The sequence below is a fragment of the Balearica regulorum genome, chromosome 5, assembly GCF_011004875.1.
Source record: "Balearica regulorum gibbericeps isolate bBalReg1 chromosome 5, bBalReg1.pri, whole genome shotgun sequence".
NCBI classification, from domain to species: domain Eukaryota; kingdom Metazoa; phylum Chordata; class Aves; order Gruiformes; family Gruidae; genus Balearica; species Balearica regulorum.
Window position 1 is genome coordinate 12,145,918 of NC_046188.1, and position 17,835 is coordinate 12,163,752.

The window sequence follows — 17,835 nt, forward strand, 5'->3', positions numbered from 1 at the left end:
TCTGACTTCTGTGTAGCAAAACAAGTGTCTCTCCACTATGTGTATGAAGCGGGTGGTCCTACCTAGCAGCTGCACAGCTGAATTTGGGATCTCTTCTCCCACTTGCCATATGTACTCTTCTGTGCTGCTATAATTTAACACAGAACCGGGCTGCTCCTATGGTAGGAACGTGGAGGCTGCTCCACCCATCTGCCTGTCTCTGTAGCAATCTGGTAATGCAGAAAGACGCATTTGGCTGCCTCAAAGGCTGTTCCCTGTCATCTTTGAAGATCAAAGGCTGCTGGATCTGTTTTTTGGACAGCAAGTTGAATCATGCTGGGATGATAGGAACGCCTTGTGTTTTGAGGACTCGTCAGTCCCAGGACCCTGGACTGAAGCTTTACTTCTTAATATGCATGATGAAAGTCTCATCAGTCACAGAAGTCTGATAGGGCTTGCCACTGGCAAAAGCATTCACGAGCATGTCCCCTCCAGTAGGCATAGGATACCTGAGACTTTGGAGAACCTCAAAGATAACCCTTTCAGCATTTACCTACCTGTAACTAAAGTGATAGCTGTCAGCAAAAGAGGTTATTAACTAGAGAATTTCTGCAAGTGAAAAACCCCTTAGATTTCTTTCAGGAAGCTTCTTTTAAGTAGTACCATACTAAAGTCAAATATAGTGACAGCCATTAGCTGCTCATTTCAGACCATTAGCACTTGAGTGCAACTTCTGCCCATAGCTAAGGCTGGGCTTCCTTATCTTAATCTCTGGTTATCTCTGCAGAGAGTAGGAGTGAGTACTGTGCAGGGCTTTCCTTCCAAGCGTAGTGTGTCCTGGACATGTCAAACTCTTCCATGTAGGGTTTGTGGGACAGAGGTATCACAGGCAGACCAGAAACTAAGCTAGAAAAATCCCAGGACCATACTTGACCTAGGCTCAGAAAGCAATGAGGTTTCTGTGTGCATATGCACTTGGTAGTGGGTGAAGTAATGGCATCATATCCACATCATTTTAAGCTATTTCAGAGACAGAACTTAGTGTTTCAGGAACATCTCTTAATCTGTACCATCATCTAATGATGTGATCTTGACCTGTAAGACCAACAAGTTCACCTTCTAGTGAACTTGATGATTTGCAACATTTGTTACAAAAAAGGAAGGTTTATTTTAGGGTAGTTGCATGACTCCTTGTTTTTAGCTGGTGTGTATTATTTGAACCTAGCTTTTAGAAGGAAAAGTTACTGCAGAGGGTTTGGCAGGAAATAGCAGAAATAGGGAAAAAAATTGGTAAGTCTAAGGGCTGAAAGCTGCAAATGAATTCCAGAAAAGAGGTCTGAGCAGTAGATAAAAGGGCTACAGAATCAAGATGGTAGTAGATAACTGTCTACTGCTCCATTAGGCATTTGATTCAAAGCAGAGGCACAGTTTTGAAGAGAGTGTCCCCACTTACTGCAGAATGATTTTGCTGTGCATGAGCTGGATATCTTTGGAGGAAACTAAACCAGAACCTCTGGTCCAGGTGTGCACCAAATGTGCTTCTGGCCCCAAGGAGCACATAAGGATCAATTACTCGGTTTGACTCTCCTAACAGCTTCAAAGCATGTTTGGTTCAGGAGACCTGGCTAGACACAGTCTGAAGCAAAATTCCTGAACTGGATACGGTATAGATGGGAAGGCTCAGCACAGGCTACTTTCATCTGTTGTTCTGGTCTTGCTGTGCCAAATTACTTGCTATAGTGGCTGTGACCACTGATAGCTAAAGAATTTTAGATTAGTGTTTTGGCAGTTTGTCTTTTGGTAGGATTAGAAGTGGTTTCTGGATCTTTTCAGAACTAGACTTGTGAATGCTATAGCTATCAAAAATGGTTTCAGGTCAAGGAAACACTTTATAGCGACTTGCAGATGGAGTCAGTGTAGGGAATACCTTCACACAGTATAACTTTAAGGAAGGGCTGTTTTCCATAGTACTTGCTCTGTTCTTTTTAAAAAAAAATTATGTTCTCCACTTAAGGAATTGACCAACTAGAAATCTCAGTATAACAGCAGATGAAGTATTTAGATGAACTTCAAGAGATTTCAGTTTGTACTTGCTAGGGAGTTTAAGATGACCTTTCTTAGCTTTGGATCAAGAGTCTTAAGGTGTATAAAAGATAGAAATTCTGGGCGGAAACTTATATTAATAGTGTTTGGAGTGCTTAAATCAACAATGTCTTTCATATTCTTTCATTTGGAAAAGCATGAAACTTAACTAAAGCAATTTGTACATCCCATCCCCCAGTTGAAATTAAATTTCACAGAAGTGAAACGAGAAAGTATCTTAATTTCATCCTTCTGTTAGAGCTGTGAGTGCTCACAAAATCAGTGGTGTTAGTTATCTGTCAATATCACATTGTATTGTTCATCTTTTAATTATAAAAGTTTTAGTTTATAGTTGCAGCTTGAAACTTTTTGATCAGTTTAAATTATGCAAGAATCATTGATTTTTAAGTTCATTATACTTTAATCCCACTTGCCAGAGAATATTTCATGCTTTTTGCTTATGAATGAATCCTTTGACTCTTGTGTATACTATGCTGCTATACCTGCCAAATATTATAGGCATTATAAAATAGCAGTTATATAAAGGTTGACATTCCATAATAAGAAAATAAAATCTAGTTTCTTGAGAAGGACTTGTGGCATCTGACTTGTATAAAGCAACACTTCAGAAAACTGAATGGGGGAGCTGTAAGTAATTTTTCCATAGGATGTTGGGACATACATAGAAACTATGTTAGAAATTAATTGATACAAGGTTATTCATTAGTTCTTGTTTCAAAAAATACAACCCAAACACAACTATCTACTAGAAATAAATTTTAAAAATAGTTGTAAAATATTTGTTAGAATGCATAAAGAAATTAATCAGAATTAAACTAAACAGACTCCTGTTAGAATTAAGTAGTTTAAATTAAACGCTGAACAGCTAAACAAGCCAGACTTCAAAAAGGAGGAAAATTACATTCCATTCTTCTCCGTTTAGCTACTTTGGGCTTTTTAGAGAATGCCAGGGGCTTTAGTCTTACCAAAGAACTTTTGCATAAATCAGTGGCTTTGAAGAAAAATAGCTTAAACAAAATAATGGCATGATATTACTTATTAGTCAGGATCAGTGGTCAGTTTTTGCCACGTAACATGTAAGCCAAGGAAACATGGTCTTTGACTAGAGAAAGGATTGAGACCACATGTGAGCTTGTCCCTGTGAACAGAACTGCAAAATCAGTATCTAATTTAAGGCAGATTGATACAATCACCAGCACATATCTGTACTGGCATGTCAGTGCCTTTTTCTTTCTTCTTTTCAAACCAGCAGAACTCAACCTGGTTCTTTAGACTTTCTTCAGCAATATGAGAACAAAACCCAACTGGTAATCCAAAACCACCCGAGTGAAAGTTCTTATAGCATGGGAGATCTAAGAAAGCAAGAGGAATAAAAAAAATGTCTTAAAGTTCTCATTATTATGCTAGGACAGAAATAGCCTAGCTCAGAATCTAGAAAATTTCTTCTCTAGCCACCTGCCAAAACACACGGTTCTCCTTTTCTCATAAACTAAGCCAGCTACAGGGTAAACTGAATGTCTGAATATCCTTTACAGCAACATTTAAGGCTCTGACTCCTGGAGTCACTGGCTTGAGAACATAATTTAATTTCTTCAGAGGTTTCATAGTTATGAAGAAAAGTTCGAAATGTTCTTTGAGTGCATGACAGCTAGAATAGCACATAATTTGAAATGCTAGCTGTAAGAAGGATAAACTTCGTGGTTCTTCCCTGTCTTCTAGGGTGTATTTGCCTGGGTCTAATGTTTTTGTTGAGTACCCCAATGTTAGTTTCAGTCTTTCTTTTTTTGTGGGTCATACAGGCAGACAGGTCATGGGCAAGATCCATGAGGAATAAAACTAATAATAATTAAAAAGCCCCCCTGAAATAAAATTAGAACTAAAATGGTTTTCTATAATCTTAATTCTGGTTTCTATTAATAAAATTAATGTAGAAGTCTGTCTTTGTAGACAAGAATGAGTATGTTGTATAGGGTGAAGTTCTTTGTTAACTAGTGAAAATACACATTCTTTAGGAGAAGATTTAAAGAATATGGGCACAGAATGGAAAACTCCAGCTTTTAGACCTTTAAAAACCCACACTAAAACAACAAGGTAAAAAACCAAACCCACCTGTGGCTTGAAGTTTACATGTGCCTGACTACTTCTGTCTAGAAACACCGTGGACTGTTATGGGAAAGGAAGTAATGTCCTGAGAACCTGTGCTTGGTGGGATTGTGCCTACCTGAGAAACATACGGCAGCCTAAGAAGTGTCTTCCGTGTGCTTGGTGTTTGCCTCTGCATGCCGAGGGAACTGGGAGTACCAGTGCTACAGTATGGTGAGAGGGACAGGAGGAGGATCCTGTGTTTCGGGACTGTCTGGCTCTAAATACTTGCACTTGCTCCTTTGCAAGCTTCATCTGACCTCTTAGTAATGTACTTGTAAGTCTTTAAGATCACTTTTCCTCATTTTGTGTAAAGGACCGTTTAGGCACGCTGCTGTAGATTAATGCATTTTAATGAAGAGAGCAGTTGTTCAAGGAAGAACCGTGTCAAGATGTACCTTGTGTGAGAACTTAGATTGTATAATGTGGCTGACACCTCCTGGAAATTTGGCAGCATGGGACTGAAACAATTGTTTTCCTTCCCTTGTTTGTTAGCAAGGATTTCTTGAATGAGCAACACTTACTGTGGTTGCAGCGGAAGGGTGGAACTGCTTGGTCTTGCTTAGCACAAAAATAACTAAAACTCTTAATGTGCCCCACCTAAGTATTACTGCTCTGGATGGATTAGAAATACCTTTCCATATAAATGCTGTTGTGTACAGACTTGATCTGTGTAGTGTTTAGTAATAGGACATGTCACCTCGACTCAGGATGCTTAGTCAGAGTCTTAGCTGGAATCAACAGACATAAAAAACTGTTTCCAGAAGAAAATAAATAATGGTTGAGAGAACAAGACTGATCCCCTGTGTACCACGGGTTTCTGATCGATTACGTGGTTCCTAATGAGATACACCGGCTAAGGGTGCAGTGAGACTCAAAGTGAATATGCAAAACCTAAGCTTCCCGTGGACGGTCGTGCTTGGCAATGTGGTGCAGAGCTGTGCCTTCTCCACCTTGTAATTGCAGCTGTAGGGTACGGAGTTTAATGTTTTTATGTACTTCTAGAAATTAACCTGTGGCACAGTGAACCTACAGACTGCAATTAGGGCTGTCTCACCTATTCAGAAGCTTTGGTGATTGGTATTAGGTACCCGGCAGGGACTGTGCCTTCATACGTTGTAGATTAACAGAATTCGTACGTATTGCACACAACATATGACGTTTTTCATCCAGCTATTCAAAGAGTCAAAGCGTTCAGAATACGATGCAGAAGAAATATTTAATTACCTTTGCTTTTTCTACAGTATGCTCTTCACAAAAAAAAATAAATCAGAGCAAGCTATTTTCTGCTGTGGAAACGGACAGAGAAAGAAGCTGCTTTGTTATGAAAAATGCTTCAGAAGAGCTGGTTGCTGTCTTAGTCCTCCCCAGCTTGTTTGTATGGCAGCACCGAGTTACTATGGTGACAGGCAGGTTGCAAGGAGCTGGGGAGACACAGTTCGTGTTGGTGCTGCTGTGAGCCCGGCCCGTTGTCTCTGCGATCCCCCAATGGCTGAGGAACAGCTTAGGTGTTACTCGAGGCCTTTATTCTTTTTTTGCGGAACCTTTCCTGCCGGCACTTGTAAGTGATTTCTTACTTGCACGATGTGAACACTGTGTTTAAAAATACAAAAAAATTAAAAAAAAAAAGAAAAGATTTTGCTTTGGAAATGTGCACCGTGGCATATGAACCATACCAAAGACACTCTGGTTGCTCATTTTAAATGGAAAATAGACGTAAGAAACCTGATATAGCAGTCCAGACCAGTTTTTCCTCAAAGATGCAGTATTAAAACTGTTAACTAATGAGCTATATATCAAAGAGTTTTCATATCCAAGAATACTGGGAGGATAAAGCAGTTCCTGCAGTGTGTTTTTCAGTAGCTAGTGTCCAGGGTATCAATAGCATGAGACAGCAATAGTGGACTAAAAGTGGCGTACACAAGCTTTAACTGAGGGAAATGACTGTAATATTCAATTATGAATCTGGTAATAATACATTACAGATAAATTGTTTACATCAGAGATGGCATTTTGTCTCTTCTCCTGGTTGAAAGGCTTGTCTAAAATCTCTTCTCAAATGTCTAAAGCCATTCCAAGTTTCTGCCAAAGGTTAATTCATGGTAATTTCACACCATTTTATCCATGTAATTTTATTGTCCATTAGCCTAAGCAGATCTTTTATCTTTTATCATCCTTATTACTGATGTCCTTCCTTCCAATTTTATTTGTAGGTAGCAATCATATTCACTTTTTTTTTTAACCAGGCAAAGCTTTTTCTACTCCTATAGTAGTATGAGAGGCTCTTTAGTTCCTTGATCATCTCAACAGTCCTCCTTCACACCTGCTCCAGATAGTTTATTTCTCTGGGGTGTGGCTGTGTGTGGAGTTTCCAGTGAGTTTGCCCCTCTCCAGGGCAGTGATGTTTACCTATTCATATAGGTGTGTATCTGCCTGTGAATTCCACGGTTGTTTGCCTTTGTCTTAACTATCTGTCATTATGAGCTGATTGCATGAGGATTATCACCAATATACCTGTGTCCATCTCCTTTTCAGCTGAGAACTTTCAACACTTAAGTTTCACCTTATTCCTGAAAGTCCAGTCCTTGAGAATGAGCTTTACCTGAAAGTCTAACATGCCATGAACATGAATAGTGTGCTAGGTAGCTTTATCTTTGCTTTGAAATGAATGCCAGCATGGTTTCCAAGAAGTTGAACATTAAATAATCTACAAACTTTCCAGTAAAAAGTCTTTTTGTTAACAATCTTAATTGTTTTCTGGATATCAAGTCTTGGATTTAAATGATTTTTGCACTTTCTTACACCATACTTACACTTCACATAAAAGAAAATTTGTAACTTGATGCTGCTTAGTAATGCTGATATGTCACTCAAAGGGCAGAGTACAGTGGTGGGAAGTTCTGTCGTGTTTGTAGAGGCTGATTTGGCTCAGATTCCAACCCCGTAGGTTTCACTGGGGCATAAGAAAAGGTGGAACTTGGCCTAGGCTGGCTTTGCACATTGCAACCCTAAATGTTAAGTGGCTTAAATAAATTAAGTGGCTCTTGAAGATGAAAATGCAGCAAAATACTTCTGTAAAACGATTCAGGAAGCAAAATACTAGCTCTTGCCAAAGTCTAAAAATGTTGGTTTAGCTATATTGGTTCTGTTTTTTATTGCAGTACAAGTGAAACAGAGCTTTGAGGCAAAAAGTGCTGGAAGAAAATGGATGGCAGAAGTAATACAAATCTGATAGGGTGTTGTGGCGTGTAGTTACTACAGCTGGCTCTCACTTATGCTTTAGCCTCAGTTCTCATACATTTTTTTGACATAAATATATCTGAAGTTGGTTGAAGCGTAGGCAGTAGGATTCATTGGGTTTTCAGAGGTCCTTGAGGAAACATCCTTGATCTTTATTGCAGTATCCCTGTTGCTGTGAATCCTGAGCATGACAAGTCACAGCAACAGTGATCAAATCAGCCGGTGACAGCTTAGACCCATAGGGGCTTGCCTGGAAGGGGGATTTTTTCTTTATCAGTGTGAAGACTTCCTTGGTAAAACACCTAAATCGCCTAAATCTCTACCAAACCACTCTGCGTATTCGGAACCCCTGATGCTCCATTCCAGCCTAGCATAGTGAGGTGCAAGTTGGGTAAGTTCTAATTTTCTTAATTTGACACAGGTATCAAAGGTAGCTGCGCTGGGTTGAAGGGGTGCGTGGATTAGTTAGCACAGATTCCATCCCTTTGGCCAGGTAGAGAGGTTTAGGAAAAGCCCAAGGCCAGAACAGAGCTGAACCCTCCCAGCTTCCAGCGGCTGGGGGTTCAGGGACTCCCTAACCACACCTGTAGCTCAGTGGCCAGTAGTCTCTGAGACTTCTCCTATGTGTGTTACTCTGGTATTAAGCATGTACTTTACTTTCTGAATACTTAGGTGTCCACAGCAGCCTGTGCTGAGTTCTGAAACTGTTGTGTGACAATAATACCTTTTTATTTTATTTGATGCGTTTCAATTTCTATGTTATGAGAAACAGCAAATAATTATTCGCTGTTAATCTTCTCCTTGACATTCGTGGTTTTGTATGCCTGTCATAGCTGTTATCTCTTCCAGGCCTGGGATATTTTAGGTTATTAAATCTTCTTCAGAAGCTACTTTATACCTCTGCTTGTGCCTTTTTTCCTTTCATTATCCTTAACATACCTTTTTTTTTAAACTTCTATTACAGTGTAAGTTGTAATAGCCTTGGAAATGAACAGTGAGCATCAAAATTAAATCCTGATCTTTTACAGTTGTTGCATAACATGAGCGCTTGTTCAGCCAGTAGACTTTTAAACTTTGAAGACAGAAGTAATGCTTTTGTTCTTAAAGGAAACATTTGCCGCAGTGTACCAATCTGCATCCTTTGGAATATCTGAACACCAACTGTGTATTTTTTCTTATGTTATTAGATGTGGTGGATTGGTATGTAGTATAGGAGCCATCGTATTTAAAACCTGACATCTTGCTTGCTTAGCACAATTGCAATATAAGAGGTTTCTGTTTGATCTCACAAAGTGGTCAGTGTGGTTATTGTAATTGAATTTGAGGTATGTCAGAGAAAGAGGAATTAATACAGAAGTAAGAAAAAACAACTATACCGCAGCATCTCGGAAGCAGACAGCGTGTTATATGACAAGTGTAAACTTAGAAATACTGCCACCTGATGAAGAAAGTAAAAGACAGCTAACTCAAGGAAACACTGAGGTTTTTTATGGAACAGAGGGTGTAGGATTTTTTTGCAGTATTGCAACTATATTCTTGCTTATAATAGTACTGAGATTAGGCATAATTTAGTTTGTGCTTCCTTGGTTTAGTTCAGACATCAATGAGGTTTGAGTTTTGCATTTCTGTTTGTTTTCTTAAAGAAAAAAAAAATCCTACTGATTAGAATGGGTTGAGGAGTCAGGTCTAGTCAGGCCGAAGTTCTGTTGCTTCTGTGAAGCATCTTCTGCACTTGTCAGACTTCCTTTCAGAGAAAAAGTTCTTGGGGAACTGCCTGTTTTGCTGTGTGGTTACATGAATTTCTCTGCTGGCACAAGCAGCTGTCCCACTGTCCTCCTTAAAACTAAAGCAGCAGTGCATTTACTGATGCCATAACTTGATAACCACTTATTGTGCAAATATGAGTCAACTTTCCTTTTATTCATTTCACTTTTTTCTTCCACAGAAGACAATTCTCTTCCTCCAGAAAGTTTAAATATTTTTTAAGCAGTTCTTTCAGTTGAAAATAAATAGCACTAACATAGACAGCAACTGGGGAATTGCTAAATAGTTCCTACAGATTTGACTTTTTTCTATTTTTTTTTTCTTTGTCCAGGCCTGTTCTCATTCACCACTTTCTATTCTAATGTTTGCACAGCTCCTCAGCTGTGTGTGTCCTCCGCGATGCCAGGTTCATGTCACTCCTCAGCAGTTGAGCACGCTTCAAACTTCTGCCAGTCTGCAGTGTTTTCAGACAGCGATGGCCTTAGATAAAGTGTGGTAGATGAATATCTGGATTCTGATTTGTGCACTATATTTGTACTTAAATGGCTGAGCAGTTCTAGTGTTGTGGTGTAATGAAACCTGAACGTTGCTACTTCAGGGCTCGCAGAGCTATGCTTGCAAATTGCTTCTGCTCAGTTTCAGCTCTCCCTTCAGTGGAGATGGGGACATTTCCTGAGTCAGCATGTTCTGTATGGAACAAAGTTTACAATGTATAGCAGGTAATGTCAGCATCTTGCAGTTTCCCAAAGCTTTTAATGTGCAGTTTGACTTACAGCATACCTTCAGCAATACAGCAAATAATTCAATTAAGGGTATGCAAAGAGGTTGTTACAATGGCTTTTAACTGCAAGGCCATGACGAGGACAGGAACAAAACTAAATGTTTTAGGCCATTACTGGAGGTCAGTGTTGGATAGTTTCATATGTCCCAAAGAACCTTATGTGTTCAGATGAGACATTCTCATCTTACTCATCCTTCCCCTGCAGCATGAGCAGTGTCTGCGGGAGGTGCTTGTAGACCAGGAGACACTGGGATGTGATGCAGCTGTGGATGTCCTATGTAACTTAGAGCAGCTTCTTCATGCTGTGTCCTTCCCAGTTGTGTTTAGGGCCGCTTTCCCATGTCTTTCCTGTGATGGATACCTGCTAGTCCTTTTCTTTATATATGGTTCTGTTACATCACTCAGTGCAGGTGTGTACTAGCTGTCACTCATCTGTTATGTGACCTAGTGAGCGGAGCTACACGCACCGAGGGGTGGGAGGCTTAGGTATGCATCTGTGTAAATGTGAATATCCCATTCTCATGGTGCTGGAGGAGCAGTCATCCCCCTGCTCCTCATCTGGAACTTCTTTACTGGTAAGGTGCAGGGAGGCGTTATATTTCCCTCTTCCCTCCTCAGGACTTCTGATTTCGTATAGCATTGCTCTGCTTGACACACTATTCCAACTTTGGTTTATAGTCAGCATCTTCTTAGAGCTGCTTTAGCTGCTGAATCCCTTATGTATAAGAATTTTTAAGCAACAGAAGAGGCAAGCTGATGTGATTCCTGTTACTTTTCCCACTGCTATTCAGAGCTCTGCTGGAAGCAATGAATGCTGGTTAGTTTTCTACTTCTGAAATAGAGATGAGCTGAGAAGCAGCAGAAATATTCAAGCAGTCCATGTATAGTCCTGTGAAAATGTTGCTGTCTTAGTCATGATGCCTGCTTTTCTTTTGCCAGCTGGAAGAAGTTTGTGGAAATGATGGCTTTACTACAAGAAGAATTAGTTTTGGTCTTTGAGAATACAAGTCTTGGTCAAAATAAAGTCTTTGCATTCCTAAGCCTTGAAGTTTTTGTATTCTTCTGTGTTTTCTTCCACTGTACAGCTATGTGCACAGCTACCATTCGTAATAGACCAGTCTAAGCAAGTCTAATACACAGGATGCATAGTAAAATGCTTCAAGCAAAATGATGAATAAGTAAATGAATACTGTTTTTGCTTCTTTTTAAATATCTACATACAGTACACAAAAGCATGTTAATTTGCAAATACCCATCAAGTTTCTGAAACCTGAAATGTGAAAACAAATTAGTCAAATGTAGTGTGTTTTTATTGACAGCAGCCTTCCTTGTTTTCACAGGCTGCCCTTTTAAATGTTGCCTCATTGGCTGCAGGCATGGTGTACAAGCATCACTTGTTCTTGGCAAACAATGCAGCTTTACTACGCATCATCATATGAAAAGCTTCATACTCCTCCTATATCATCCCCCATGTGCTAGATCATGAGCACTTGACCACACATGGTGTACTGTGCATCAAGTACATAGCAGTAATGTAGGAGGAGTATAGAAGGAACAAAGACTCGACCTGTAATTTTTCAGTGTGTGAGCTGATTGCTGATGACTCCTTAGTAACTTATTAATATTTTGCTGATATTGAGCTGTTAAATATTCTCTTTCTCTGACCATGCTTTTGTGTGAATATTAAGCTGTTGAAATATTGTATTTCTCTGACCATGCTTTTGTTAAATAAAGATATCTTATTATTTCAGGTTGCAGTTGTTAAAATGAAGTGTACAGAGCGCATTTATGCAATGAAAATTCTAAATAAATGGGAAATGCTTAAAAGGGCAGAGGTAAGTAATATGGTTCTCTAATGCAGAGAGTTTTTAAAATGGCATTAGGAAAATGACATTGAAGCTTTTCCAGATTAGTAAGAATTATTTCATGAGCATAGGAGCTTCGTTCTTTTTTTCTTTTTTTTTTTTTCTTAAGCTGTTTTAATGCAATCAAGTCTGACAGACCCTTCCAGGCATCTGTTGTTCTCAGCATTACTGTGTATTCGTTTACCAGACAGTCTGCCCTAGTTCTTACCCTGAATTTATTGGCCAGATTTTTGTTTACATTAAAGGCAAGTTAAAGACTACATGAAAGCAGAGATTGGTGCTACTATGACATTCACAGCTGTATACAAAAACATTATGAAAAGGTCTTTTTTCTCTTGCATTCAGAAAGCATACATTAAGGAGCTTTTGCATCCTACAGTTTGCAACAGGATTTATATAACTGGTAAAACTATAACTAAATACATTAGAATCACAGATTCAGATTGTAAAAGAAAATGTGTTAAAAAGGTAAATCTGTTTAAAAAGGGTATTTTTGATGAAAGGAGATGTACATTGCCACAACAACTTATGCAAATGTGATTGGGTACTTCACAGATTAGGAAAGGACCTGCTGAGAATATGCCATGGGAAGTGGCATAGTCCTAGAATACCTACTGCACTGTAGAGGAAAACCTTACAGCAAATGTAATATTATATAAATTTGCAGTTAAGAGCAATAAATTTTAGGGGAAAATACACATATCCCATCGATACGTGCAGCAGCTCTGTTAAGGGGCGAAGGCTAGCTGCTTGCCGAGGACTGAGCTGGCTGACCCTTCTCTGTCCTATTCTTCTGTCCCCTTCCTGACACCTCCTTCCCCCAGCCTGCCCTTCCTTGTCCCTCCCTTCCTTTTAGTGAGTCAGTGCCAGCTCTTTTCCTGTGAATAAACCTCCTCCCTCTTGTTAAGCCCCTCTTCACCACCGCCTTTGACTGATTTAGTCACACTCCATCCATGGGTCCACGCTCTTCTTTACAAGTGGCGGCAGCCACTGCCGCTCGGCTGTTCTTTGAGCCATCAGGAGAGTTCACGCTCTTGGCTGTGCTGCATCAGCGGTTCTGCATTAAAGCCTTCCCACATATGGGGGAAATTTGGTGCCCTTTCTACACAAGTTTCAATAGGGTTAATTCTTTGGTCAATATAGAATTGTTTTAAACATAAATACTTGCAAGAGAGTCCCAAACTGTAATGGAAATACAGCTATGCTGGCTTACTTCAGTCATTTTTAAAGTGACTTAATTAAATGGCCAACCTAAATAGCCGAAACGTTTACATGTAGAGATGTCTGGAGAGGAGGAAGGTTATCCACCAAGGAAGAGGTATAATGAGCAGTAGTTTTCCCAAAACACACTTAGGACAAGTAACAGTCCAGCTAAGCTATCTTTCCACTGATTTTCTCCATCTACAAAGGACAATAAAGGAACTGTCCTCTCTGCTGTGGCCCTTTATCTTTTCCTGTGTTTGCTCACTTGATTTGGCTTTTCTGGATATGCAGGTTATAAAGTCTTGCTTATCAAGTTCATAAAACATCTGGGTGTTAAAATTTCCCAAATGTGGGAAAACTTGTTAGCTTTTAAAATGAGGCTTTCAAGAATACAGTAGTTTAAGTGGGCAGTTCCACTGAAAATCAGAGTTCAGGTGTTTTATTATCCACTGTCCGAGTGGTCTAAAAAGCATGTTGTTATACTGGTTTACGTTTGGTTTGTATGACTTATTAAACATAGTAAAAAGTTATCTAAATACTGCTTACTTGTGTACCAGCTGCAAGAAAAATCCCCATATGGTTGGAAGCCACTAAAATACAGGAAGGATTAGTGAATATCAACTGACATCCCTAAACGCCTTGCAAGCAAAACTAGGCATGCCATTTATGTTGATAAGGTGGACCATTTGTATTTGTTGTTCTGACAGCAAAATACATAGTCATTAGTCTATTACTGTTGACAGTTCCAAATAAGTCCTGACTGGCTGATTAGGTAGCCTGTCATGCTTTTTCAAAGCTCGTCTCGAGGCCTTTTTAAGCTAGGGTAAGCAGAAAAGGAGAGGTTTAGACTTTGAATTCATGATGCAAAGTGTTCAGCAGCATTACTGGTTTTGAAGTGTTCATAACATTCCCTCGCTATTTGAGGTTGCACAGTGAACTGGATCAAGGAATTGATGTCTTCAAAAATAAACAAACTAGTTTTCTGTGTTGGCAGCCTCCCTGCGTCATGGTGCCAGAAGAACTGAGAAGCGCTGTGCTCTGGTGCTGCGGGCAGGGATAGGATTACTTGGAGCTGCTGTTGCTGCCAAACTTTTTGTAGAGTGATGCTTTGGCCTTGTATTCATAAACCGTTAAACCACTCTCAGTTAACATTTAATTACAATTTAAATCTCTTTGCACCAATAACTGCTGACTTTACAACATGGCCGTAGTATGGTCATCTTCAGCAGAAATGTAAATTGAGTTTTGCTTCCTTTGGGGGAAAAATGGTTGAAATACCTTTAGAAGATGTAATCAGTGTATAGTAAGGCTTGGGCTTCCCAGGAATATTCCTTCCTTAGCACAATTTCCAGGACATCTGGACAAGTGGCAATGGCCAAAAAAATAAAAAAATAAAAAAAATTATCTAGAACCCCAACACTTGAATCTGCAGCTACTGAATATCCTAATCATGGCTTTCTGGATTGAGAGTAGTGGAAGAGTCCCAAGGTCTGCATCTTGATGGTTCTGATCCAATAAAAACTTTATTATATTTTTACTAAGGAGGACTCGCTTGATGTTTATGAAAGTTGGTTTTATGTAAAGATGCTGAGAAAACCTTTTAGAGCTTGCTTCTCTGAAGTGTTGCAGTGTGCTATTTGAAGTAGAGGAAAGATTATTGAAAATGAAATTGTATTATACTGGACAAAGGTAAGACAGTAATAGGAAATAAGTAGATTTTACTATAGTGTGTTGGCAGTGTCTGGAACTGGAACTGCAATGTAAGAAAAGTATACATGAAACTCTTATTTTTTCAAAGGTCTTTTTCACAAGAACCAGACTGACTTCCTAGAGCCGTTCTCTTTCTGCTACAGATTTCAATGACAAGTTATCATTTTTCTGTCTTATTTATAAATACCTTATGGAACAAAGACTCAGTGTAGGCTCAAACTTGTTTGCAGGCTTTTTGGTGTTTTGGGGATGTGTTGTGTTATTTTTTAAGGTCACAGTCAGGATTAGAGTGACTGAATGCCTGACTACAAGCCTGCAGAGATTCCCTGGCTTGTCACTAGTGCAGACTGAATTCCAGTGAATAGACGCCTCTGTTCAGTAATTTTAAATAATCCCATGAAACATCCATATATATTAATCCTGTGAAAACTACTTGTTGATGTTGACAATGGCTTTTTCCCCTCTCTTCCTTTAGACAGCTTGCTTCCGAGAAGAGAGAAATGTCTTGGTGAATGGAGATTGTCAGTGGATTACGACATTGCACTATGCCTTTCAAGATGAGAACTATTTGGTATGTTTGATTCATTAGCAAATAAAAGCTTTAGATTATGAAAAAACTTTATTTTTGGTACATTCGAGGATATTAATGAAATAAGTCAGTCCACCTCATGCTTCACAGCAGTATTTCGACATCTTGTTTTCTCCTTGAAGAAAAACTTCAAAAGACTGACTGTAACTCCAGGAGAGTGAGAAAGTCTTGTAGTACTATAGTATATAGAGGTTTATTTAAGCACCTTAAATGAACTAATCTACCCTTGCACCAAATATATTGTGCTTAAGTTTAATGTTTTGGATAACATTGCAATTAAATAATTTGGAAGGTGTTAATTCTATGAAAGTAAGAAATATTTTTATCTTACTTTAAACTTTCAGACTGTTTTTTGAAGCGAGATTCTGTTTAAAAATTACAAAAGTAATTTAAAATTTTATTTTAAAAAATGATTAAACTGATATTTTAAAAGGCTCAGGAAAAAGTAGTCTATTTCTCAATATAAACTAAATAAAAGATGTTTTAAAATCAGCACATTGGTCTTAGTAGTTTGAGAGACTTTAACCGTTTGTAAAGAAATTCATTATTCCTCTTACTTTTTTTTTTTAAAGATGGATTACTAGAACTGTAACATATAAGCTATGTTTACCTTAGTCACAGAAGTCAGGAGAGAGCTGGTCAGGAGCAAAATCAGTAAAGCCCCCAACGTACTACAATATACTGAACCATACAGCTTCCGTGTGGCTACGTGAGGCTGGGTTTGTGAACCTGCTATTTCTGTAAGAACTGACATCATTGTAGTGTGAAAGTTTTCACCTTCTTAACATTTGTTAGATTGTATCACAGTAGCAATTCGTGATTATAAATAAGAAAAAAAAATGTATTGATAAAAGGCTGCCAATGAGTTCAGGAGGTAAGCATATGGAAGTTGGGAAATACTCAAACTTCTTCACAGGTGCTTAAATTAAATTATTTTGAGTGTCGTGTTAAAAGTATTTTCAGAATAACAAGCACATTGAAAGCAAATAAGTAGCTGGGTCTCAGACCCTCGTTTGCAGGCTATTTCCATTGAGTGCTTTGCGACAGATTTTCACCCTCTCTAAGTTTAGTGATCTCTGACACTGCCTCATGAAGATAACTTGTAATTTGAAATTCCCACAGAACCGAACAGCCTTCAGCCTTGCATAAAAATAACCTGAGATGTCCTGTACTGTAGTATTTCCAAGTAGCTTCTAAGAATGGAGTTACCTATGAGAAAAATGTTAGCTGTGCAAGATAGCAAGCACTAGTAATGACTTTATAGAGAGGGATCTAGTGTTGCTAATACAATTTAATACAAATCTGTTCCAAGCAAGCTATAGCAGTATAATACATCTTTTTTTCCCCCAAGTTCCCAAAGACATTTAGATGTTGAAGTTTCACTTGACAGCAGAATTTAGACATCTAGCATCTAAGATCCATTATCTAAGAAGGCAGCAACTCTGCCTGGCAGCCGAAGTCAGCAGGTTCCCAGCTTGCCTGAGGTCTGGTTCTGCATGTGGTGAGATGCTGCCTTCCAGTTTGGTCTGTTACTCAGCATCCATCTCATGTAGATGTCTGGTGCTCGCAGATGGAGTGAATCTGCATCTCAGTCACTCTATTGTAAGTGATGCATGAAGAAAAAGTGAAACACTTTCATCCAAAAACCTGGACAGAAGATTCTTTTCCATAACATGTAATTGGTTCACTTGTCCAGGGGCTAAAAGATCTTTGTTCAATTCTCTGCTAAGCTTGAAGAAGTCTATAGCCGTGTTTTTCCACATCTTGGGAGGGTGCTACCATGTTACAGAACCTAGGCAGATTGGGTTTACTTTTTAGCTGTGCTGTTCGTCCCTGATCCTTGTAGAATGAAATGCAAAGCTGAGAACAAAACAAGAACAGACAACAGAGCTTGGTTCTCCAGCCTAGAGTGGATATTGGTCCTCTGAAAGAGAAAGCTGTAGGTTCTGATATCTGCTCCCAGTGATGTTGGTGCATTGTAGCTAGTGATTCTTAAATGCAAAACCCCGTACGCTAACCCTGAAGCAGAGAGAGAACCTTGGTGTCTTCCCACACCTAGAGCTTTGCCATCCTCCTCTGGCTGCATGAGAAAGGGTTCAGAATGAGACAAAGAGAAGGTAAGATGATAAGGTAGAAAAGTAGTAGCTGCCCTTGGAAAGTCTAGAAGTAACTGGGGTTTTATTCCCTCTATTTAGTATTAGTAGAGCATGTGATGATGCAGAACGTAAATATAAGCAAGAAACACAAAATGTTCATTTTCTGGTTCTGCTCCTGTTTTAAAATGGTTTAGAGGTAAATACACCATGTGGTAGTGTTTTCTAGACAGCCAACTCTTAAATGACATTACATGGAAATGCTATCACGACTTTCTTCTGTTCTTAGAAAGCTTTCGTAGAGACAGTTTGAGTCAAGATGGGTTAAGTAAGCCTTTGGTGATTTTGCTGTAGCAGATATGGTGT

At 39.0% G+C, this 17,835-nt stretch overlaps 1 protein-coding gene across 11 annotated transcripts in view; it reads left to right on the forward strand.

The window, feature by feature from the left end:
- Positions 1-17,835, forward strand: part of CDC42BPB (CDC42 binding protein kinase beta) — a 94,640-nt gene that overhangs the window by 29,496 nt on the left and 47,309 nt on the right. For all 11 annotated transcript variants that reach the window (XM_075753504.1, XM_075753507.1, XM_075753510.1 and 8 more), the window contains exons 3-4: positions 11,761-11,844; positions 15,263-15,358. In XM_075753504.1, coding sequence (XP_075609619.1) covers positions 11,761-11,844; positions 15,263-15,358 — 180 coding nt within the window. The remainder of the gene's footprint in view (positions 1-11,760; positions 11,845-15,262; positions 15,359-17,835) is intronic.